Raw genomic sequence first — 24,732 nt, 5'->3', positions numbered from 1 at the left:
GTATAAGGAAGGGATCCAGTTTCAGCTTTCTACATATGGCTAGCCAGTTTTCCCAGCACCATTTGTTAAATAGGGAATGCTTTTCCCGTTTCTTGTTTTTGTCAGGTTTGTCAAAGGTCAGATGGTTGTAGATGTGTGGTATTATTTCTGAGGGCTCTGTTCTGTTCCATTGGTATGTATCTCTGTTTTGGTACCAGTACCATGCTGTTTTGGTTACTGTAGCCTTGTAGTATCGTTTGAAATCAGGTAGCATGATGCCTCCAGCTTTGTTCTTTTGGCTTAGGATTGACTTGCCAATGAGGGCTCTTTTTTGGTTCCATATGAACTTTAAAGTCGTTTTTTCCAATTCTGTGAAGAAAGTCATTGGTAGCTTGATGGGGATGGCATTGAATCTATAAATTACCTTGGGCAGTATGGCCATTTTCACAATATTGATTCTTCCTATCCATGAGCATGGAATGTTCATCCATTTGTTTGTATCCTCTTTTATTTCATTGAGCAGTGGTTTGTAGTTCTCCTTGAAGAGGTCCTTCATATCCCTTGTAAGTTGGATTCCTAGGTATTTTATTCTCTTTGAAGCAATTGTGAATGGGAGTTCACTCATGATTTGGCTCTCTGTTTGTCTGTTATTGATGTATAAGAATGCTTGTGATTTTTGTACATTGATTTTGTATCCTGAGACTTTGCTGAAGTTGCTTATCAGCTTAAGGAGATTTTCGGCTGAGACCATGGGGTTTTCTAGATATACAAATCATGTCATCTGCAAATAGGGACAATTTGGCTTCCTCTTTTCCTAATTGAATACCCTTTATTTCTTTCTCCTGCCTGATTGCCCTGGCCAGAACTTCCAACACTATGTTGAATAGGAGTGGTGAGAGAGGGCATCCTGTCTTGTGCCAATTTTCAAAGGGACTGGTTCTAGTTTTTGCCCATTTAGTATGATATGGGCTATGGGTTTGTCATAAATAGCTCTTATTATTTTGAGATACCTCCCATCAATACCTAATTTATTGAGAGTTTTTAGCATGAAAATTCAAGGGCTGTTGAATTTTGTCAAAGGCCTTTTCTGCATCTATTGAGATAATCATGTGGTTTTTGTCTTTGGTTCTGTTTATATGCTGGATTACGTTTATTGATTTGCGTATGTTGAACCAGCCTTGCATCCCAGGGATGAAGCCCACTTGATCGTGGTGGATAAGCTTTTTGATGTGCTGCTGGATTCGGTTTGCCAGTATTTTATTTTATTTTATTTATTTATTTTTTGAGATGGAGTTGCGCTCTTTCTCCTAGGCCGGACTGTAGTGGCACTATCTGGGCTCACTGCAAGCTGCGCCTTCCGGGTTCACGCCATTCTCCTGCCTCAGCCTCTCAATTAGCTGAGACTACAGGTGCCCACGACTGCGCCTGGCTAATTTTTGTATTTTTAGTAGAGACAGGGTTTCACCGTGTTAGCCAGGATGGCCTCGATCTCCTGACCTCGTGATCTGCCCGCCTCGGCTTCCCAAAGTGCTGAGATTACAGGCGTGAGCCACTGCACCCGAGGTTTGCCAGTATTTTATTGAGGATTTTTGCATCGATGTTCATCAGGGATATTGGTCTAAAATTCTCCTTTTTTGTTGTACCTCTGCCAAGCTTTGGTATCAGGATGATGATGGCCTCATAAAATGAGTTAGGGAGGATTCCCTCTTTTTCTATTGATTGGAATAGTTTCAGAAGGAATGGTACCAGCTCCTCCTTGTACCTCTGGTGGAATTTGGCTGTGAATCCGTCTGGTCCTGGACTTTTTTGGGTTGGTAAGCTATTAATTATTGCCTCAATTTCAGAGGCTGTTATTGGTCTATTCAGAGATTCAACTTCTTCCTGGTTTAGTCTTGGGAGGGTGTATGTGTTGAGGAATTTATCCATTTCTTCCAGATTTTCTAGCTTATTTGCATAGAGATGTTTGTAGTATTCTCTGATGGTAGTTTGTATTTCTGTGGGATCAGTGGTGATATCCCCTTTATCATTTTTTATTGCATCTATTTGATTCTTCTCTGTTTTCTTCTTTATTGGTCTTGCTAGCGGTCTATCAATTTTGTTGATCTTTTCAAAAAACCAGCTCCTGGATTCATTGATTTTTGGAAGGGTTTGTTGTGTCTCTATCTCCTTCAGTTCTGCTCTGATCTTAGTTATTTCTTGCCTTCTGCTAGCTTTTGAATGTGTTTGCTCATGCTTCTCTAGTTCTTTTAATTGTGATGTTAGGGTGTCAATTTTAGATCTTTCCTGCTTTCTCTTATGGGCATTTAGTGCTATAAATTTCCCTCTACCCACTGCTTTAAATGCGCCCCAGTGATTCTGGTATGTTGTGTCTTTGTTCTCGTTGGTTTCAAAGAACATCTTTATTTCTGCCTTCATTTCGTTATGTACCCAGTAGTCATTCAGGAGCAGGTTGTTCAGTTTCCATGTAGTTGAGTGGTTTTGAGTGAGTTTCTTAAACCTGAGTTCTAGTTAATTGCACTGTGGTCTGAGAGACAGTTTGTTATAATTTCTGTTCTTTTACATTTGCTGAGGAGTGCTTTACTTACAACTATGTGGTCAATTTTGGAGTAAGTGCGGTGTGGTGCTGAGAAGAATGTATATTCTGTTGATTTGGGGTGGAGAGTTCTGTAGATGTCTATTAGGTCCGCTTGGTGCAGAGCTGAATTCAATTCCTGGATATCCTTGTTAACTTTCTGTCTCATTGATTAGTCTAATGCTGACAGTGGGGTGTTAAAGTCTCCCATTATTATTGTGTGGGAGTCTCTTTGTAGGTCTCTAAGGACTTGCTTTGTGAACCTGGGTGCTCCTGTATTGGGTGCATATATATTTAGGAGAGTTAGTTCTTCTTGTTGAATTGATCCCTTTACCATTATGTATTGGCCTTCTTTGTCTCTTTTGATCTTTATTGGTTTAAAGTCTGTTTTATCCCAAACTAGGATTGCAATCCCTGCCTTTTTTTGTTTTCCGTTTGCTTGGTAGATCTTCCTCCATCCCTTTATTTTGAGCCTATGTGTGTCTCTGCACGTGAGATGGGTTTCCTGAATACAGCACACTGATGGGTCTTGATTCTTTATCCAATTTGACAGTCTATGTCTTTTAATTGGAACATTTAGCCCATTTACATTTAAGGTTAATATTGTTATGTGTGAATTTGATCTTGTCATTATAATGTTAGCTGGTTATTTTGCTCATTAGTTGATGCAGTTTCTTCCTAGTGTCGATGGTCTTTACAATTTGGCATGTTTTTGCAGTGGCTGGTAGTGGTTGTTTCTTTCCATGTTTAGTGCTTCCTTCAGGAGCTCTTTTAGGGCAGGCCTGGTGGTGACAAAATCTCTCAGCATTTGCTTGTCTGTAAAGTATTTTATTTCTCCTTCACTTATGAAGCTTAGTTTGGCTGGATATGAAATTCTGGGTTGAAAATTCTTTTCTTTAAGAGTGTTGAATATTGGCCCTCTCTCTCTTCTGGCTTGTAGAGTTTGTGCTGAGAGATCAGCTGTTAGTGTGATGGGCTTCCCTTTGTGGGTAACCCGACCTTTCTCTCTGGATGCTCTTAACATTTTTTCCTTCATTTCAACTTTGGTGAATCTGACAATTATGTTTCTTGGAGTTGCTGTTCTCGAGGAGTATCTTTGTGGCGTTCTCTGTATTTCCTGAATTTGAATGTTGGCCTGCCTTGCTAGGTTGGGGAAGTTCTCCTGGATAATATCCTGAAGAGTGTTTTCCAACTTGGTTCCATTCTCTCCGTCACTTTCAGGTACACCAATCAGACATAGATTTGGTCTTTTCACATAGTCCCATATTTCTTGGAGGTTTTGCTTGTTTCTTTTTATTCTTTTTTCTCTAAACTCCTCTTCTTGTTTCATTTCATTCATTTGATCTTCAATCACTGATACCCTTTCTTCCAGTGATCAAATCAGCTACTGAGGCTTGTGCTTTTGTCACGTAGTTCTCGTGCCATGGTTTTCAGCTCCATCAGGTCCTTTAAGGACTTCTCTGCATTGGTTATTCTAGTTAGCCATTCGTCTATTCTTTTTTCTAGGTTTTTAACTTCTTTGCCATGGGTTCGAACTTCCTCCTTTAGCTCAGAAAAGTTTGATCATCTGTAGCCTTCTTCTCTCAACTCATAAAAGTCATTCTCCGTCCTGCTTTGTTCCATTGCTGGTGAGGAGCTACGTTCCTTTGGAGGAAGAGAGGTGCTCTGATTTTTAGAATTTTCAGTTTTTCTGCTCTGTTTTCTCCCCTTCTTTGTGGTTTTATCTACCTTTGGTCTTTGATGACGGTGACGTACAGATAGGGTTTTGGTGTGGATGTCCTTTCTGTTTGTTAGTTTTCCTTCTAACAGTCAGGACCCTCAGCTGCAGGTCTGTTGGAGTTTGCTGGAGGTCCACTCCAGACCCTGTTTTCCTGGGTATCAGCAGCAGAGGCTGCAGAACAGTGAATATTGGTGAACAGCGAATGTTGCTGCCTGATCGTTCCTCTGGAAGTTTCGTCTCAGAGGGCTGCCTGGCCATGTGAGGTGTCAGTCTGCCCCTATTGGGTGGTGCCTCCCAGTTAGGCTACTTGGGGGTCAGGGACCCACTTGAGGAGGCAGTCTGTCCGTTCTCAGATCTCAAATGCCATGCTGGGAGAGCTACTACTCTCTTCAAAGCTGTCAGACAGGGACATTTAAGTCTGCAGAGGTTTCTGCTGCCTTTTGTTCAGCTATGCCCTGCCCCCAGAAGTGGAGTCTACAGAGGCAGGCAGGTCTCCTTGAGCTGCGGTGGGCTCCACCCAGTTCGAGCTTCCTGGCCGCTTTGTTTACCTACTCAAGCCTCAGCAATGGCGGGCGCCCCTCCCCCAGCCTCGCTGCCGCCATGCAGATTGATCTCAGACTGCTGTGCTAGCAATGAGTGAGGCTCCGTGGGCGTGGGACCCTCCGAGCCAGGCGTGGGATATGATCTCCTGGTGTGCCGTTTGCTAAGACCATTGGAAAAGTGCAGTATTAGGGTGAGAGTGACCCGATTTTCCAGGTGCCATCTGTCACAGCTTTGCTTGGCTAGGAAAGGGAATTCCCTGACCCCTTGCACTTCCCAGGCGAGGGGATGCCTCGCCCTGCTTTGGCTCATGCTGGGTGCGCTGCACCCACTGTCCTGCACCCGCTGTCCAACAAGTCCCAGTGAGATGAACCCGGTACCTCAGTAGGAAATGCAGAAATCACCTGTGTTTTGTGTCGCTTGCACTGGGAGCTGTAGACTGGAGCTGTTCCTATTCAGCTATCTTGGAACCACCTCTGAAAGCTGGTTTTAATGCATAGGTTTTAAATCTGCCTCCTACAGAAAATAAAATCCTACAAACCTTAATGTAGAAACAGAAATTTTCATTTGAATTTAAAAGTTTTAGCTTAAGTTAAACTTAAATTTAATCTTTATTTTCACCTCTTACTAGATATCTTAATAGATATTTTTTGTCCTGAAAGAGGTTGAGGATAAAATTGTGCTCTAACAGGAGTTAGAAATATATTATTTTCTGGATATATTTCTAACTCCTAAATCACTGAAAACAAACCTAGGTTTACTTAGAATGTTGCTGTGAAATTCACCTCGTTTTAAATTTATGCTTAGAGGCTATAAAATTGTATTCAATTAATATGAAAACATTTAAAATGCTTTTTAATGTTAACAACCTGACCTTGTGCTTTTAACTGTAGCTGACAGACTCAAGTGTTCTGTTTTCCTTTTCCCAGAACCACTAAAAATGAACCTTTGGGACACTGGTCCCTTTGTGACAATTTTAGGGACCCAGCTCCATTGGCTCTTGACTTTACCTGCTCCCATTATTTTATCCAAGCTCTGCCTGGCTTCTGACCCTTTGTCTCTTTCCGTTCTCTTGCTTGCCCTGTGTGTTTGATGATGGAGTTTGTCCCTGTCCCTGAAACCTTGCCTGAACTCCTGGAACTCTTTGAGAATGGTTTACACAAATATCCACTTTCCACCATGTGCCTCTAACCCCAGCCTCACCCGGGTTATTGACCCAGTCTGACCTAGCTTCAGCCCTCAAAGGTTCTACTGTGCCAAGCCTGGCTCATCATCCTCTCTCCCAATAACTGTTCCTTGTCCCCAAAAGGGGCTGAGGTGGGGGGAATGGGCAGAGTAAAGCATTTTAAAAGAGAGGAGAGAAACAAAAAAAGACAGGAAGCTATAGAAATGGAAATGTAAGAGGAGGAAAATGTAGTCTAGAAGGCAGAGGAGGAAAGAAGAACAAAGCTAAAGAGAGCCATAAATGGGTCAATCAAAAACAGAAAGAAAAGGTGAGAAATGGAAGAGGACTAATAAGACAGTAACAAAGTCCTTTGAGGTGTTAGGACACTGATCTGCTGGTTAGTTCTTGAAGGTTGTGCACTTCACTGTGACAACTGGTATCACCCTTCCCCTCTGTAGGTAGTACTGTGTCCAAGATTCTTGGTGTGGCCCACCAGCGCAGGCCTTCTATCTCTCTCTAACATCCTCTCCCACACTTTGTACTGTGCCCTTCAGGAATTCCACTGCCAGGGGTTACTTAAGCATTCCATGTAGTTTCTAGTTACCTTCTTATTCTAAGCCTAAATTCTTCCTACTTCTTCTACACTGGCCAATTCTTCTCCAGCGAACTCCCTCTTACCCTTCAAGGTTCTGCATACTTGGCAGGTGACACTGGTGAAAACTAAATTTTTAAGAAAGGTTCTGCATAAGGATCTCCATGAGCAAGACTTTCCTAAGGTGCACATATAGACACACTATAATGTTTGTTGTGCTTCACCACTGAGTTGCCTTTTAAAATCTAACTTAAACCTTTTAAAGGGATCTTATCTCAAAACTCAGAGCATCTATTTTCCTCTATTTTAAATTCTCCCTCTGAAATATTCTGAATGCTTTTTTAAAGGATGTGGTGTGTGTGTGTGTGTGTGTGTGTTTGTGTAAACTTAATGTCTTTCCCTAGCCGTTCTTTATTACCACAGGAGCTCTGGGAGATCAAATAATATTTCTTAAACCTTTATCCCTTTTGATTGTATATTAATTATTTATTCAAATCAGATACCAATTAAACATAATTAGATTGATTTCTTCACGGAATACAAAATAAACAGAAACATGAAATTAAGCTGTTAATGATTTGAAGGGCTCCTTTTCTAAGACATTCATTTACAACTCTTAAAAAAGTATTGACTTTAAATAAAAATCCAAAGAATATATAATTATGGAAGAGGAGAAATTCCATTCCACAGCTAAGTATTATTTTAATTCCTTTTTTAGTTTCGATACTCTGATTGGCAGGATAAATTGTTTATGTTGCTGGGTACCATCATGGCCATAGCTCACGGATCAGGTCTCCCCCTCATGATGATAGTATTTGGAGAGATGACTGACAAATTTATTGATACCGCAGGAGACTTCTACTTTCCAGGTAAGCATTTCTTTACCTTTTAAAAAAAATCCACAGCATTTCTTTAACTGGGTAAAAGTTTGGGAGTTGATTTTGCTATTCATTACCGTCTTATTTAATGATTTGGATATCTGGTTGACTCCAGATATCATAGAAGGGGTTGTAAAATTCTCAGAAAATTGTTCAAGTACCCATTTAAATTTAAAGAAACACGTGTATTGTTGTTTGACTTTTAATACAGGTGAAGGAAATACACAGGAAGCTTCTAAATAAAGTAAGGAAGTCACTCTACTTGAGAACAGTGGAAATGTAATGAGAGTATCTCTATGCAGTATCCATCCCGTTAGTAATTGCTGATGAGTTTCAAAGCACATCAGTTAAACATGGCAGTACTTCTTAGCTGTGTTTAGCTTGTAGATCTGTTTCTGGGTTTTCTTTTCTTCTCTCCCCTTCACCTTAAAAAAAATTATACCCATTTTCTGTCTCTCATTTTGGATCAACCAGATTGACTGGAACTTGAGGTGGCATTTCACGAAAGAGTGAATGGATTCAATATGTCCCTTGGAATTCACCCAAAGGACTATAATTACTGAAGAGCCAAAAGAGTCCCATAAGTTAATATTATCGATACGAAAGGCCCTGACAATAGCATTAGGATGGGATTCCAATAGACATGGTTATTTTCACAGTAACCAAATTCAACATAGAAAGGAAAATTTTCATGCTTTCTACCAAGCCTGAAACCTCTTTTCTCTAAGAGACCTTGTGGGCACTGGGCTGGAGAAGACTGAGTGAAGCTTTACTGTTGCACAGATGGTAGAATATTTTCAAAACACTGGTAAAGGGAAAGGCAGCTTTCTTAGCAAAGACATGTAAGAAACATTACTCTGTCATTTAGACAGCATTGAATAAGAATTTACAGTGTTCACTGACTGAGAACTACATATTTAGTTACTATTGTAGGCCTCATGTATAATTTCCTAAAAGAATAGGATTGTTTAATTAATACAACAGAATATGTTTACATAAATATTGATAAATATTAATGCCTTTTAAAAATCCAGTAAAAGCATCCTTTGAATATTTAAAGCAAACTCCTATAAAAGTTTATTTATTTATTCTCAAGTAATATTGTTTCTGAAAAAAACCTCTTCATAATAAAAATAACAATAATGGTGATTTTTCATTGTGCTTACTATGTGCTAGGTCCTATGCTGAGCACTTTACATACATTATTCCACTTTACCCGCACAAGAACAATACTACAGAGTAAGTAATGTTATCTTCTGTGATAGATGACAAAACCAAGGCTTGGAGAGGGCAAATAACTTGTCCATAGTTACACTGCTGGTCTTTCTGCCATCCAAACCATGCTCATTATCATATATAGTATAGTGTCAATATAGATGATTAGGAAAAAAAAGTGCTTGGGAAAGTTTTAAATGGATTGCTTATTTGTGACTAGTGACCAAAACTTTAACATAAACACTGTGAAGTTGTGGTAGGACAGATAGTTTAAAAAGTCTTTAAAGAGGCCGGGTGTGGTGGTTCACACCTGTAATCCCAGCACTTTGGGAGGCCAAGGTGGCGGCAATTAAGTTTTGAGTTTGGGAGTTCGAGACCAGCCTGACCATTGTGGAGAAACCCAATCTCTACTAAAAATACAAAATTAGCCAGGCATGGTGGCTCATGCCTGCAATCCCAGCTACTCTGGAGGCTGAGGCAGGCGAATCGCTTGAACCCAGGAGGTGGAGGTTGCGGTGGGCTGAGATCGTGCCATTGCACTCCAGCCTGGGCAACAAGAGCAAAACTCTGTCTCAAGAAAAAAAAAAAAGTCTTTAAAGAAATGGGAGAGGTAGGAATTTTCTATTGTCTATTTGTTTTCCTAGAAAATCTACAGATCTACAACATATTAATGTTATATACATATAGAGCAGGATGATGCCCATATTCAGACACCTCAGTTAAAAATCTATTTTTTATGGAATACTACACACCTATAAAAAGTACAAAATCACCAGCTACTTGGGAAGTTGAGGCTGGAGAATTGCTCGAACCCAGGAGGTGGAAGTTGTAGTGAGCCGAGATGGTGCCACTGCACTCCAGCCTGGGTGACAGTGCAAGACCTTGTCTCAAAATAAATAAATAAATAAATAAATAAATAAAAAATTTTGTCCTTTCCAGCAACATGGATACAGCTGGAGGCAATTATCCTAAGCAAACTAACACAAGAACAGAAAACCAAATACTGCATATTCTCACTAATAAATGGGAGCTAAGCATTGGGTAACACATTGACATAAAGATGAGAACAATAGACACTGAGATCTACTAGGGAGGGGAGGGAGGGCAGCAAGTGTTGAAAAACCAAATACTAGGTACTATGCTCACTACCTGGGTGACACGATCATTCATATCCCAAACCTCAGCATCACACAGTATCCCCATGTAACAGACCTGCACATATACCCCCTGAATCTAAAATAAAAATTGAAATTATTTTAAAAAGAAAATAAAAAAGAAATGCAGACTCCCAGGCCACATCCTGGACCCACTGAATTAGCAATGGTATTTTAGCAAGACCTTTCCTTCCCCACAGTGAAGCAGAGATGCATTTATGCACATTAATGCTCAAGGGTCTATTAAGTGGTCTGACGTTCCAGATGTGGAGCTGGGTTTCTCACCCATCCCTTTAGTAGTAGGACAATGACTGTATAGAAACTTATACCAGCTGCCTTTGATTTCCATCTTATTTCATCTGGAAAAAAAAATCAAAGAAACTACAAAGATGCTTCTCCAACTCCTGAATTGTCAGCAGCATATCTCCACTGCCCCTACTTTGAAATTATCTTTGGGTTTCACATTTCCTGATTTTCAAACCATAAAGCGCCATTTATTAGAGCACCAATGGAATATTTTTGTGGAATAAGACCCAACTTTATCTGTTCATGTATGGTCTAGCACCTCTTTTCAAGTGTCGCAGATATTATCTCTTGGCGACTCACATTAGCCTTCCAGCCAAGCACTTGTATGTCCATAAAATATCTGTGAAATAATGTAGAGGAACTGATGATTACTTCTAGGGAGGGAAAGTGAGTGGCTTTGGAAATGGGTGGGTGTGATGTCTTCCCGTGTTCTCGCTTGTAACTGTTGACGTATACACCTTTACCAAGAAAAAATAAATTTAAAGTAAAAAATTTTTTTAAATGGCTTCTACACAGTGTTAAAAAAAATCAGATTAACAGATGAATGGAAAAATAAGATATAGTAGATACATACAATGGAATATTATTCAGCCTTTTAAAGGGAAATAACTTCTGACACATGCTACGTCATAGATGAACCTTGAGGACATGACGCTAAATTAAATAAGCCACTCAAAAAAAGATAAATACTGTTCGATTCCACTTTTATGAGGTATCTAGAGTAAAATTCATAAGAACGCAAGTGGAATGGTGGTTAATAGGGGTTGTGGGGAGGAGCAGTGGGGAGCTGTGGTTTAATGGGTATAGAATTTCAATTTTGCAAGATGAAAAAGTTCTGGAGGTTGGCTGGACAGCAGTGTGAATATACTTAACAGTACTGAACTGTACACTTAAAAATAGTTAACATGGCAAACTTTATGTAATGTATTTTATCACAATTAAAATTTTTAAAGTCAGATTAAAGCAATGCAATTCACTTATCACACATCATTTCTCTTTTGGACCAATTTTATTAGTTCTTTTGTTTTTACTAATACCAGAATAATTCCTAACTTTCTTATTTGGAGCAGTTTGCTTTTTTTTATTTTTTTTTTTAACTTGTGCCTAATTATGAAACCAAATGGCTTTAAGCTGGACATGGCAGAGAGGTGCCAAATTCAAGGTCTCTCTGGGGAATGGCACAAGCAAGTCACTTACAGAACTGTGGTTGACGCAGAAATAAACTCGCGAGAGTTGCCAACTTTGTTTTGGTAGCCTCCGAATTATAAACACTCCTGTAGCCATGTTTCTCATTAGGCTTACTGGATGCTGTGGACTATTTAGAATGGGAAGTTCCTCAAATGTTATGAATTTCCAGTATCCACTCTTTGGTCGTTTGTAAAAATAATATTCTCATACCTCTTTGAAGACAATGAAATCTTTAAAGGATACTCACTCTAAATCCAGACTGCTTATTGATGTGTTGAGTGTTGTAGAGTTGAACAAAAATCATGGGGATTGGGAACAGTTAGAGTGAGGTACTTAGCTGAGGTTCCAGCGTATCTCATAGAGATATTTACTTAGTCTATTCTTTAGAATTGTTGGATGCTTGGACAACCAGACTTAATAGGAGCCAAATGAGAAAGGCATGTTAGAAGAAAAAAAGGTTTATATTACAAGAGGGTCTGACAATGACTTATTGTGAGCAAAGCTCGTCCTTGTCAACAGAATAAAGCCACTCCATGACAGGGTTGTTCCCTCACAATGAGTCAGTTGTGCAGAAACTATGCACACAACATTCTGCATCCAAAACATTAAGGACAGAGTTGGAGAAAACAGTTTTTCCACAGAGTGTCAAGGACTTGATATCTTTTATGCTGTCTCTGTGACTATAATAGTCTAGAAAATTCTGCGGGGAAATAGCTGCACCCTGATTGTCCTTGCATTGCCTCTTGGTTGAGGGGAAAAATGCCATTTTGAGTCCCCAAGATATCTTCGTAACTGTCCATAGTGCCTAGGGTGCCTGAGCAAACACCAGCTCTTTATTTTATGATGAATAGTTCTATGTGGTAAAAGTCCTAGGCAACATTTAAAAATAACTAAAAGAATATAATTGGATTGTGTGTATATCACAAAGAAGGGAGAGATGCTTGAGGTGATGGATACCTCTCTTTCTTCCCCTTTGAAAAAAAAAGAACTCTTGGGCAGAATCAGGGAAGGCAGACATTGATTTACTTTGAGACTCGAAAATGAAGACTATGTTTCCCTATCTAATCCTTAATGTATACACTGCTTATTCAGACCGTTCACCCATGAGCTGTGTGACCATGAGCAAGTCTCTTATCCTCTATAATCCTTACTGTTCTCACCTTTGAAAGGTAAGCATAAATTTACTGATAGAATTAAGTGAGATGATTTGTGTAAAGTGTCTGGAACATAGTAAATGATCAATAAATATTGGGAGAAACTAGCTATAAGAACTTGGAAATGAAACAACCCACTCTGTCTCTTCATCTGTAAAATAGATAGTTAATATAGGTACTCTCTAAAATGAACAGGCAGCTTCAGGAGTTCCCCAGTTCCTTACTATGGGAGGCATTCAGGTGGACTGGGGTGTAAGTTCTCTATCCTGGCATATTAGAATCAACCAGGGTACTTTTTCTTTTTTGAGACAGGATCTTGCTCTGTTGCCCAGGCTAGAGCACAGTGAAGTGATCATAGCTCACTCCAGCCTTGAGCTGGAGTAATCCTCCTGCTTCAGCCTCCTGAGTAGCTGGGACTACAGGCACCTGCCACCATGCCCGGCCAACTTTTTGTAAAGGTGGGTTTCACCACGTTGCCCAGGCTGCTCTCAAACTCCTGGCCTCAAGTGATCCTCCCACCTCAGCCTCCCAAAGTGCTATAATTACAGGTGTGAGCCACCGGGCCTGGCAGGAGACACTTTATAAAAATGTGATGCTCTGGACTCAACCAGAGATTCTGGCTGCATTGGGCTTGAGTGGAGCCTGAACATCTGTAATTCTTAAGCTCCCCATGTAATTCTAATGCACAGACAGCATTAAGAACCACCAAGCCAAATGACCATGTAGATATCATTTATGAGACTGAAGCAGAATAGGTAGCATCTGACAAGACCAGGACTAGGTTCTTTTCAGATCTAGCATGCCATGACTTTTCAGGCAACACACCAACATACCTTTAGTTCACCTTTGTCCCAGGCAGCAGAAACTCTGATTTTCCCCAGGGACTCTGGGGCTCCTCGGGTTACTAACCCAGCACTAGATTTCCATTCTTGGGACTCTTGAGAAATGAACGGGTCCAATCTGGAACTCTCATAGATTCTTTCCTAGGAGGAAGAGTCAGTTTGAGTTGGTATCTGTGTTAGTCCATTTTGTGTTGCTATGAAGGAATACCTGAGACTGGGTAATTTATAAAGAAAATATGTTTATTTGGCTCATGGTTTGGCAGGCTGTAAAAGTACGGTACCCACATCTGTTTGGGGCTTCTGGCGAAGCCTCAGGAAGCTTTTACTCAATGAGGGAAGGTGAATGGGGAGCAGATGGGTCACATGGAGAGAGAGGGAGCAGGAGGGAGAGGCCAGGCTCTTTTTAACAACCAGCTGTCACATGAACTGAGTGAGAACTCGCTCATTATCTCAGGGAGGGCACCAAGCCATTCATGTGGGATCTGTCCCCTTGACCCAAACACCTCCCATCAGGCCCCACCTCCAACACTGAGGATCACGTTTCAACGTGAGATTTGGAGGGAACAAACATCCAAACCATATCAGTATCCTTATTGAGAGAATTTAAAAGTTTGAGGTAGGTGTCGAAAGAGAGGAAAAACTTATGTAAGATTTCACCCAATTTTTCAGTTCAGGGAAATAAACCACAATGATTTTTACAAATGCCACAGCTTTAGAATAGCTTACCTGCCTCTAGTTCCAAACACTGTTCCAATTTGCCTTATTTAAAACTTCAGGATGGAAATGAACACACAGAAATGAACTGACAAGATGAAAAGTAAAATAGGGTATGAATCTTCAGGGTTCTGATAGCTTATAAAGAGCTAGATTAATAATCAGAAATTTCACTGTGAACATCAGTAGAAATTATAATCCTGGGGGAAAGATTATGCTGCAGTTGGGGCCAGATGCCTGGTAATTGATCCTGACAGTAGTTTGAGTTTTAAATAAGTTTCGACCTTATCTTTCTTTGTAAAAAGATAAGGAGGATACACAGCACCATGAAAACATGACCCCTGGGCTATTTACACATGGCAAAGGAACAAAGAGACCAATTTCTCTCCTAGGACCGTGGAAAATGAGAAATATGTACCCTGATGTGTTTTCTCAACAATGCTGTGGTGATATTTTATCCTATTATTTTGTGAATGCGGTAGAGGTAGGCTGTTTCTTATTTTTTCATTTGTGTTTTCTAAAAAGTAAAAATAAGTCATTGTCACATGAATAAATCAGTATAGTATAGTGTTACGAGCATAGGCCAAATTGCCTGGGCTGACTTTCAGCTCTGCCACTTACTAGCTGTATGACATTGAGTAAGTTACTTTATTTATCTGTGCCTCCATTTCCTCTTCTATAAAATGGGGTTTGTAAAATAGTCTCACCTCATAAGATAATTAAATGAATTAACACACCTAAAGTATTCAGAGCAGTGCCTGGTATTTAACAAATGCTCAATAAACATTAGCTATTATTAAAACATGAAAATCAGGAAAGATACATTGACATTTTATCAAATTAGCTCAAATTAATAGACAATAGATTTCTTTCCAATTAATACTGCTTCAAAAATACTAGAATACAGCAATGCTGGTAAACAAGAGGTGGAATGCAGGATGTTCACCAATTGCCAGTGATCACTGACCTGCCTTTGAGCAACTAAGTTATCTTCCCTGTCTAGTTTTTCCTCCTTTGTGATGGATGTAACTTAGCCTTTCCCTTACTTATGTCATATGAGACGTGTAAAGAAAAAATACACAGATATAAAAATAAAATTTATTGAAGTATCTATAAAGTGCTTTGAGCCACCAAAAAAAAAATGCCTCTTAAATCCTGTGTTTTCTATTTTAAATATTTCTTATTCCCTCCTCTGTCTTCTGTGTGTTTTGTGGCTTCCTTGTCTCTTCAGTGGCTCCTCTGTGCCTCCTTAGAAGGCTGCTTTGCTAAAGGCTGAGACCGCCAGGAGGGGGGAAAGACCTGGGAGGGTTTATCTTCCCCTTTCTTGGCCCTTAATGTCCAGTACCTAAACCCTTGGGCTCTTTACTTGAGTAAAGTGAAAAGAATGCACTTAAGTGTGCAAAGAAAAGTGTTTTTTAAAGAGAAACTTTATAACAGCATCTTCTAGCTTTCATACATTTAAATTATTAACAGATTTTTTAAAACCTGGCAATGCCTATTAATAGTTTGATCTTTTAACATGTTTTATTTTATTTTTTAATTTAGTGAACTTTTCATTGTCGCTGCTAAATCCAGGCAAAATTCTGGAAGAAGAAATGACTAGGTAACTCATATATATGGTGTACTTTTTTAAAGTTTCATTTGAATATAATTTCCAATTACAGTTATAAGAATATACAAATAATGTGTACTCTTTACCCAGATTCACCTATTGTTATCATTTTTGCTCCCAAATCCCAATTTAAAGTAAAATGCACACATCATGGCCCTTTACTGCAGTATGACTCCTAAGAATAAGGATATTTTCTTACATAATCACGGTACAGCTATTGGCTTCAGTAAATTTCAATACTTTTATCTAATATAACATCTATATTCCAATTTTGTCATTTGATCCAATAATATCATTTATGGCATTTTCTCCTCCTTCTAGTTTCTCAATAGAAATCTCTAAAGACTGTAAGCATGATGTTTGTATGTCTGCATAGCAATGTTGCTGATTGTAACGAGTGCTGTCTGTACGCTAAAAGGCCTGAAAGGTGTCTATCTGGAAGCAGTTTGTAAAATTAGATAATAAAAATTTGAAAGTATTGATATGTACTTATTATTTTTAAAAATACTAACTTTCTACTAATTTGGTAAAACCTTCATTCCAAATTCGTTTGAATTCATGACATTTTATTATAACTTTTTTTTTAATATTTCAAATTCTGACAAATAGGAACAAAGTTTTTTGGTTCTTTTTATAAAGAATGCAGAAAAACCAATATGGAAAGGGCGATTTCACATGTTCAATCTGCTTATTACTATATGTAAATAGTAGTGAACTTTTCAGTACCATAAGATATACAAGTCTAGAATATAATTATGAAAGAGGAGTTAAATTGTATCCACAAGTTATCAATATCAGTTAAAAACAAATCGTTAACTTTTCTGCAGTTAACAACAAAAATTTATCCATTTTCTTTGGCTAACAGTTCAAGTAAATAGATTTGCCATCATGGAGCTCATCATTTTATAATTTAAAAAAAGAAAAATGTAATGTCTGTTTGTTATAATGTCCTATATAGTTTTTGTTATCAGTTTAGTAAATTGATTAATTTCTAGTTCTAAAAATTTCTCCTGAAAGAGATGAATAAAGATGGTGGGGGCGGTGGCTCATGCTGTAATCCCAGCACTTTGGGAGGCCGAGGTGAGCAGATCACCTGAGGTCAGGAGTTCAAGACCAGCCTGGCCAACATGGTGAAACCCCATCTCCACTAAAAATACAAAAATTAGCCAGGTATGGTGGTGCATGCCTGTAATCCCAGCTACTTGGGAGGCTGAGGCAGGAGAATCACTTGAATCCAGGAGGCGGAGGTTGCAGTGAGCTGAGATGGTGCCACTGCACTCCAGCCTGGGTGACAGAGTGAGACTCAGTCTCAAAGAAAAGAAAAGGAAAGAAAAGAAAAGAAAAGAAGAAAAGAAAAGAGAAAAGAAAAGAGAAGGTATTTAATAGAGCCTTTCTCTTTTTTTTTCAGATATGCATATTACTACTCAGGATTGGGTGCTGGAGTTCTTGTTGCTGCCTATATACAAGTTTCATTTTGGACTTTGGCAGCTGGTCGACAGATCAGGAAAATTAGGCAAAAGTTTTTTCATGCTATTCTACGACAGGAAATAGGATGGTTTGACATCAACGACACCACTGAACTCAATACGCGGCTAACAGAGTAGGTACATTGTTAATGTCACACTTTCATATAGAAATTAATTACTGTGTGAAAATGTCAAGGAAAGATTTTAAATGAAAAATGTTACTAGATTGAGCATCTGATCTATATTAGAAATCAATCATCTGGCAGCCATGTCTAGCAGCATCTGTAGCCTATGCCATTGCATGTTGGCTTTCCCCCAAGGTGCACAGTAGGTTTATTTGACGACTGAACTCACATCTTATACCTGTTTATTTCTATGGAACTTTCTACTGCGGGACCTGACAGGTTCTAGACTCTCAGTAAAGATGGTTGAATGAATGAATAGATGATTGAATTAATTTACAAAGAGACTTGCTTTAGTAATTGTCGACTCTTCACTTATTCAACAAATATTTGAGGGTGTTTCATGTGCTAAGTACCACTCTATGTGTTCATAATGTATCAGTGAACAAAGCACAGATCTCTGTCCTTTTGGTGCTTACATTCCAGTAGGGGGAGATAGATGATAAACTTTCCTGACTGGGAGTTCTGGCAAGGGCATCCTGAGCAAATAAGTCAAAAAAAAAAAAAAAAAAAAAAGAGGGAAGAGCAAGACATTTAGGGCCTCGTAAACCTCCACAAAGACTTCAGCTTTCACCCAGTGAAATGGCAGCTGTTGGAAGTTTCTGAGGTGAGGAGTAACATGGTCAGACTTGCATTTTCAAAGCATCCCACTGGCTGCTGTGTTGAGAATAGACTGGGTTGAGAATAGGGACAAGAGTAGAAGCAAAGATCTCTTCCCTATTACTTCCCTGTAAGAAGAAATGCAGTAATACTTCCCTATTACTGTTGCTTATTATTGTTGCAATGTTCTTCTTAATTCTTGCTTTTAAACAGATAGATTTGTATGCTCAAAATGTTAATGCTTCTCTCATAGGAATGACTCATTTAATAGTATCAACTTAATGATACTAACTTATTAGAAGCATTGATTAATCCTGAATTTCTTCCTTTGTGCGTTGTTTAGGTGGGGAAGATGTTATTCAAGAGGCTAAGACTCTGAAAGAGGCTTGCAGTCAGTGAACAAATTTTACTTGTCTATGTGTTTGTTGGATGTCTACTTCATCTTTCTAATTGAAACCTCCTGCCTGTAACCACTTAGGTGTGATCTTTTTTAGTGACATCTCCAAAATCAGTGAAGGAATTGGTGACAAGGTTGGAATGTTCTTTCAAGCAGTAGCCACGTTTTTTGCAGGATTCATAGTGGGATTCATCAGAGGATGGAAGCTCACCCTTGTGGTAATGGCCATCAGCCCTATTCTGGGACTCTCTGCAGCCATTTGGGCAAAGGTATGTGAAAGCTGGGCATTTTTATGTGTGTTAACCCCTGCACACAGTAATCTTTAATATGCAGAAGTCTCATACTTGTACCTGTGCAGGTCTACATTAAATGTCAGTTGAAACTACATCCAGTAACATGGTATTAATATGATGCTTTAGTAAGGAAATTAATTTTTAACATAATTCAAAATGTCACAGGCTGGGTGTGGTGACTCATTCCTGTATCCCAGTTCTTTGGGAGGCCAAGGTACATAGATCACTTGAGGTCAGGAGTTTGAGACCAGCCTGGACAACATTGCAAAACTCTGTCTCTACTAAAAATAAGAAAAACTAGCCTTGCGTGGTGGCACATGACTGTAATCCCAGCTACTCAGGAGGCTGAGACAGGAGAATCGCTGAACCCAGGAGGTGGAGGTCGCAGTGAGCCAAGATCATGCCACTTCACTCCAGCTTGGGTGACAGAGTGAGACTTCGTCTCAAAAAAAAAAAAAAATTCACAGTTCTTACTTCAATTACCCTTGGTTATGGAATTACCCTCAAATTATTGCATGAACATAAAAATTTTAAATAGAGTTTGGATTTGTTCTATTTATTTTAATCATTACCTGTGATGGTTAAGTGGCATTCTGCCAGTTTTGCCTTGCAATAAAATACACAAAATGTATTCTGCTTTAGCCAACACTTCAGAGTTGAGAAATTTTACTGGCAATTTTTGTTCATTCTGGGGTTGATTATTTACACAGTGAACTACTTGTATCTCTTTTGTTTTGATTCTTTCTTTGCTTTTCTCCTGCAACATCTTGTTTGGCTATCTTATTATTTAGCAGAATGCCCATGAGGAGGTCTGGAAGTATTGTTTTTATAGTAATTAAAAATTGTGACACAAGGCCAAAGTGGGTGGATCACGAGGTCAGGAGATTGAGACCATCCTGGCTAACACAGTGAAACCTTGTCTCTACTAAAAATACAAAGAATTAGCCAGGCATGGTGGTGTGCACTTGTAGTCCCAGCTACTTGGGAGGCTGAGGCAGAAGAATCGCTTGAAACTGGGAGGCGGAGGTTACAGTGAGCCGCGATCGTGCCACTGCACTCCAGTCTGGGCAACAGAGTGAGACTCTGTCTCAAAAAAAAAAAAAAAAAAGTTGTGTCACAATAAAGTAAAGAATGGTAAATCCTTTCAAAGCAGTAAAGTTTTATTTTATTTTACCTTACAACTAACAGAGAAAAACAGTAGATGTGGAACTTGACAGTGTTCCCAAGAATGCTATTTAGAGAATTATGTGTGGATTTTCTTTTTTCCTGAGTACTCTTGGGGAGTCTATCACCAGGGTGGTTCAGATATAGCCTTTGAGGGATGTGGACACAGCCATTGGATCCAGAACACTGGCATTTGCTACGCGACTTTAATATTTGGTAAAGGAGAGGGTTTGGGAAGAAAAAGTAAGTTAAAGAGTTGACCAGAGTGCCTTTAAACTTTTCTCCCTATACAAAAGTGATCACTGTTTCTTTTCTGTCCAGATACTCTCGGCATTTAGTGACAAAGAACTAGCTGCTTATGCAAAAGCAGGCGCCGTGGCAGAAGAGGCTCTGGGGGCCATCAGGACTGTGATAGCTTTTGGGGGCCAGAACAAAGAGCTGGAAAGGTCAGGAAGGTTCTTTAGCCACTGGTTTAAGGAATGTGTTTTTACATTTTGTTGCTTCTTCTTTTGTGGTATGTGTTTATTATCTTCCCTTTCCTAATATTAACCCTTCTCCCATAAATTATAAGCACCCTTTACTGATGGCTATAGTTGAATGTCAGACTCTAAAGCAAGGTTCTTAACCTTTTGTGCTCCATGGACTCTTTTGGCTATGTGATAATACAAATGGACTCCCTTGTTTTTAAATGCAAAAACCAAAATATGCTAGCCCTTTGGGAAGCCAAGACAGGAGGATAGCTGGAATCCAGGAGTTTAAGACCAGCCTAGGCAATGTAGTAAGACCCTGGCTCTACAATTTTTTTGTTTAATAAGCTGGGTGTGGTGGTGTGCACCTGTGGTCCCAGCTACTCAGGAGGCTGAGGCAGGAGAATCGCTTGAGCCCAGAATGTCAAGGGTGCAGTGAGCTGAACTCCAGCCTGGATGATAGAGTGAGCCTCTGTCTCAAAAAAAGAGTAAAAATTTTTTAAAAACCAAAAAATAAATAAGTAACCCCCCCCCAAAATAAGTAGGGTTACAAAGGAAAATAATTATATTAAAAATACTTATCAAAATATTTTTTATTTTATTTTACTCCCTTAATGACTATGAAGTGGAATATATAAGAGAAAAACCTGAGAAAACATTGACTTCCCAGTTATAGCCCAGAATTCTTTGTAGGGCCTTGTGGGTCCTCCATAACAATGAGGCAGGACTTCCCACCCAGGCCTCTGGCTTTCAACTTTAATGATCCAGGATAAGCTTGGAAAATTAACCAGTATCTGGAGGCATATTGCAAACTCTTCTCTGAAAAAATTATCAAGGCATGATTGATATATGAAAAGCTGTGTATACATCTTTAACGTGTATATCTCAATGAGTTTGGGGATAAGAACACACCTATGAAAAAGGCCATTCTGCTCTACTTAAATGAAAATAATTACTTAGGGTTTTATTTAAATAACGATATCCCCTACTATAGTTGAAGTATGATTCCATATAAAGTATTTTCTTTGGCTATTCTATGGGACTCTTGATACTCACAACTCTTGGATATAAAAATTCTCTGGAAATTCTCTAGCATCAAAAACAAAGTTTCCCTTATTCCCCCCATTTAATTTTCTACTTTTCTTTTCCTTAATCCCTCTTCAAAGCCAACATGTTTCTGGTCCTCTAACCTCTTCCTTTTTTCTCTCTCACTGCTGCTTCCTGTACACAATAGTCCACACAGACCACACTAACCCTCACTTGGACCTCAGGATGTCAGTGTAATCTGTGCCACTCCGTTAGTCCCGGTAAGCGAGCCACCTAAGCAAAGGTAATTACAGTGTGTCCGCTGCTGTCACTGGAGCTGTGTGTCACACTGGGCAGACGCAAGTCTTCTTGCCACACCTTGAGGCTCAGCCACACAGGAGAAATCACAGCGCTGGCTGTGGCCTGCTGGCTACCCCCAGAGATGCAGCTGTGCTCTATGAACACAGCCCCCAACGAGAGGAAAGCACCCTGAAGACCTGGGTGCTTTATGCAATAAAAAAGACAAACCTTCTGATGGCAGAATATGTTTTTTAAAAGACTAATGAATTCTCATGTTTTATTTGGTTCAACACTTAAAGTGGTGTTCCTGTGTTTTTTTTTTGTCACAAAGAAAAATATCCTAATTTGTGTGATATTTTCCCCTCGAAGTGTCATTGCATACCCGTTGGATTTTTCTTTAAATTTCAGGGAGCCCAAATTAAATTTTACATACCCTCTGGGTCTAGTATGGAAAAGTAGATTTGAGTCAACTTGATGAAAAAAATACTGTAATTTACCAGAATCATTCTAGATATTTTAAACTTTATATCAAATGCCAGCAGCCAGTAATAATGCATTTGAATTATGATTCAAAGATATGATAGTAATAGAATGAGCAAAACTCAGGAAGAGATAACAATTGAACATACTAATATAATAGTAAGAGAAATGATCAGGCTTGCTAACTACGAACCAGCTACTGTACTGCTTTCTACAATTATCTACCAACCTCACAATTATCTTGCAAATTAGGCATTATTAAATCTATTTTTCATATGATGAAACTAAAGTCTGGAAAAATTGAATAAGAACTCATATTCCATAAGTAGTGACTACCTTATAACCTGTATCTAGCTTGACAGATGAAGGTCAGCCTGATTTTTTAAAAAGTCAAAGAGAGAAGCCTATGTTTATGTACAACAACACGTAAAATTTTCATCCCTCACCCAGTGGACAATACAGGGAGGATTTTCTGTTCTCCAGAGAAGAGACATTGACCAGGGTTAAGAATCTAACTGTTTATGAGTTCCAGTGGCATTTACAATCAATTCTGGTTTGGCTTGGTTTCTCTCATTCCCTCTTAACCCTGACTTGTGATATTGCCGTGAAGGTGATGGAGAAGCTCTTCCATATCCCAGGGTGAACCCTCAATTCTGGAATAGCCACAGGAAAGTTGGTTGGCTTGGAAGGGATGAAGGGAAATGGAACCGGGCCAGTAAAGAGAAGGCATGGATCTGTTCTAGGCCTGGCTGATCCTGAATTAGTTCAATTCCCAAAGAGCTGGGTCTCACCATGGGTTCATTACCTTGACTGACTTTGTTACTTAAACCTCCAACTATATAGGAGCCAAGTGTGACTCAGACTATGGATTGTTATTCTTAATTATAACGTTTTCCCTCTCATTTTTCTGGTAGGTATCAGAAACATTTAGAAAATGCCAAAGAGATTGGAATTAAAAAAGCTATTTCAGCAAACATTTCCATGGGCATTGCCTTCCTGTTAATATATGCATCATATGCACTGGCCTTCTGGTATGGATCCACTCTAGTCATATCAAAAGAATATACTATTGGAAATGCAATGACAGTAAGTAGTTCTCCTAACATTTATGAAGAATATGAAAATCTTATTTCTCCATCTACCTTCTCTTTTCTTTGATATCCCTCCTTTTTGAAAGATGAACATGATTATAGGTTTTTGTTTTTGGTGAATCTTTCCACTGTCCAGTGGGCAGAGCTGACTTTCTAGAATATACAAGTCATAATTATGAGTGTGGATAAGAAAATAGCATGTGGTTAGACCATTTGTGAAACATATACAGTGTATAAAAGGAAATAAAAATGGGATGAATTTAGGAATAAACAAATATAGATGGGAGCCATCCTCCCTCTGCCGTTGAGTTTTATTGTATAAGAAAGTAAGCATCATTATTATAGAATAGGTCATTGCACAGAGAATGTTACATTTCTATCACTTAAAACAATCAGCTCTCTGAAATACAAGAAGAGATATTATGTTAGTTTTTCTTATTTCTCAAAATGAAGATAGCTTCATTTTATGATTGTTAAAAGAATATATACTAATTTTACAAAGGATTAGGATACAGAATTTTTAAAATTAAAATTACTTATAATCTAATAATTTATATTCTCTTGATGATAATTTTTGGCATATATCTTCCAGGTCATTTTCTATATATATATATACACATTATTTTCTTTCAAAACTGGGATCATACTATATATATCTTTTTGTAACCACATTTATGAACTACCAATATTTTGTGACCATCTTTTCATGTCAGAGACTCAGAACAATATGTAACTATTTAAATAGAAATCTTTTAAAATCTGTACTTCCCTATCTTGCTAAAGTGAGGATACTGAGCATAATTTGGCCCTTTGATGATGACTTGGGGTCATTATGAAAGTGAGTATTTTCAGAATGCTTTATGCAGTGGTATCTTCAGACTTCATTGAGAGGTCGTGGGTGTTCGACTTGGTGAGCCCTCATTAATGCTGAGTCTAATTTTTCTCACTTCCATCTTCTCTCTGGCAGTTAGTTTGGAAGCTTGCCACCCTTTCTTCACTTCCTCATTTACTATTGATGTTTTATGAAGAAGGGAGGTTGAATCCTGACTACTGTTCACCTTTGGTGATGAATGTGTCCTCTCGGGCCTTAATTTCCTCATTTGTAGTATGTGGATAATGACACCTATCCCATAGGGCTGAGAGTGCTATCCCCAGAGGGAGCCAAGCAAAGCCCTCTGCATAAAGGTCAGGGACTCTATTGCATTAACCTCATAGCATCTATTTTGGTCAACATTATTTTTCTTTCTTACTGGTCCTTATCTGTATTGCAGATGGGGGATAGGTATTTAACTGATATTTGAGTTATGGGTCACATGAAGTATTGCTGTGTTTTGAGAAAAGCCAAATTATATGTAGAAGTTTTACCATGCCCTGAGAGAAAAAAAATAATTTATCTTCACTTATGTTTTTCTCAGTGAAATTATGCTAATAATCTGGATTCCTGAAGCTGTATTCTGAACTTCTTTATATCAATTCATTTTCCTAGTGAAAAAATACTGTGAAGGGAAATGTGTTAAGTGTTGTATGCTATAGTACAGAATAACTGTGTAAAGGAATTGCTAACCAGTGCACACTGGAGTGATTTTATGTTTTATGATGTGCAAACTGTTACTTTTTATGTTAAAAGTCTTTAAA

General features: G+C 38.8%; 1 protein-coding gene across 3 annotated transcripts in view; it reads left to right on the top strand.

The window, feature by feature from the left end:
• Positions 1–24,732, top strand: part of ABCB4 (ATP binding cassette subfamily B member 4) — an 82,633-nt gene that overhangs the window by 5,532 nt on the left and 52,369 nt on the right. For all 3 annotated transcript variants that reach the window (XM_030823072.1, XM_030823073.1, XM_030823071.1), the window contains exons 4-9: positions 7,287–7,437; positions 15,565–15,622; positions 17,040–17,231; positions 18,374–18,545; positions 20,055–20,179; positions 22,921–23,092. In XM_030823072.1, the coding sequence (XP_030678932.1) occupies positions 7,287–7,437; positions 15,565–15,622; positions 17,040–17,231; positions 18,374–18,545; positions 20,055–20,179; positions 22,921–23,092 (870 nt within the window). The remainder of the gene's footprint in view (positions 1–7,286; positions 7,438–15,564; positions 15,623–17,039; positions 17,232–18,373; positions 18,546–20,054; positions 20,180–22,920; positions 23,093–24,732) is intronic.

The sequence above is a fragment of the Nomascus leucogenys genome, chromosome 11 (genome assembly GCF_006542625.1).
Source record: "Nomascus leucogenys isolate Asia chromosome 11, Asia_NLE_v1, whole genome shotgun sequence".
Taxonomy (NCBI): Eukaryota; Metazoa; Chordata; class Mammalia; order Primates; family Hylobatidae; genus Nomascus; species Nomascus leucogenys.
Note: the sequence above shows the minus strand (reverse complement) of the source record. Positions and strands in the feature narration are given on the sequence as shown.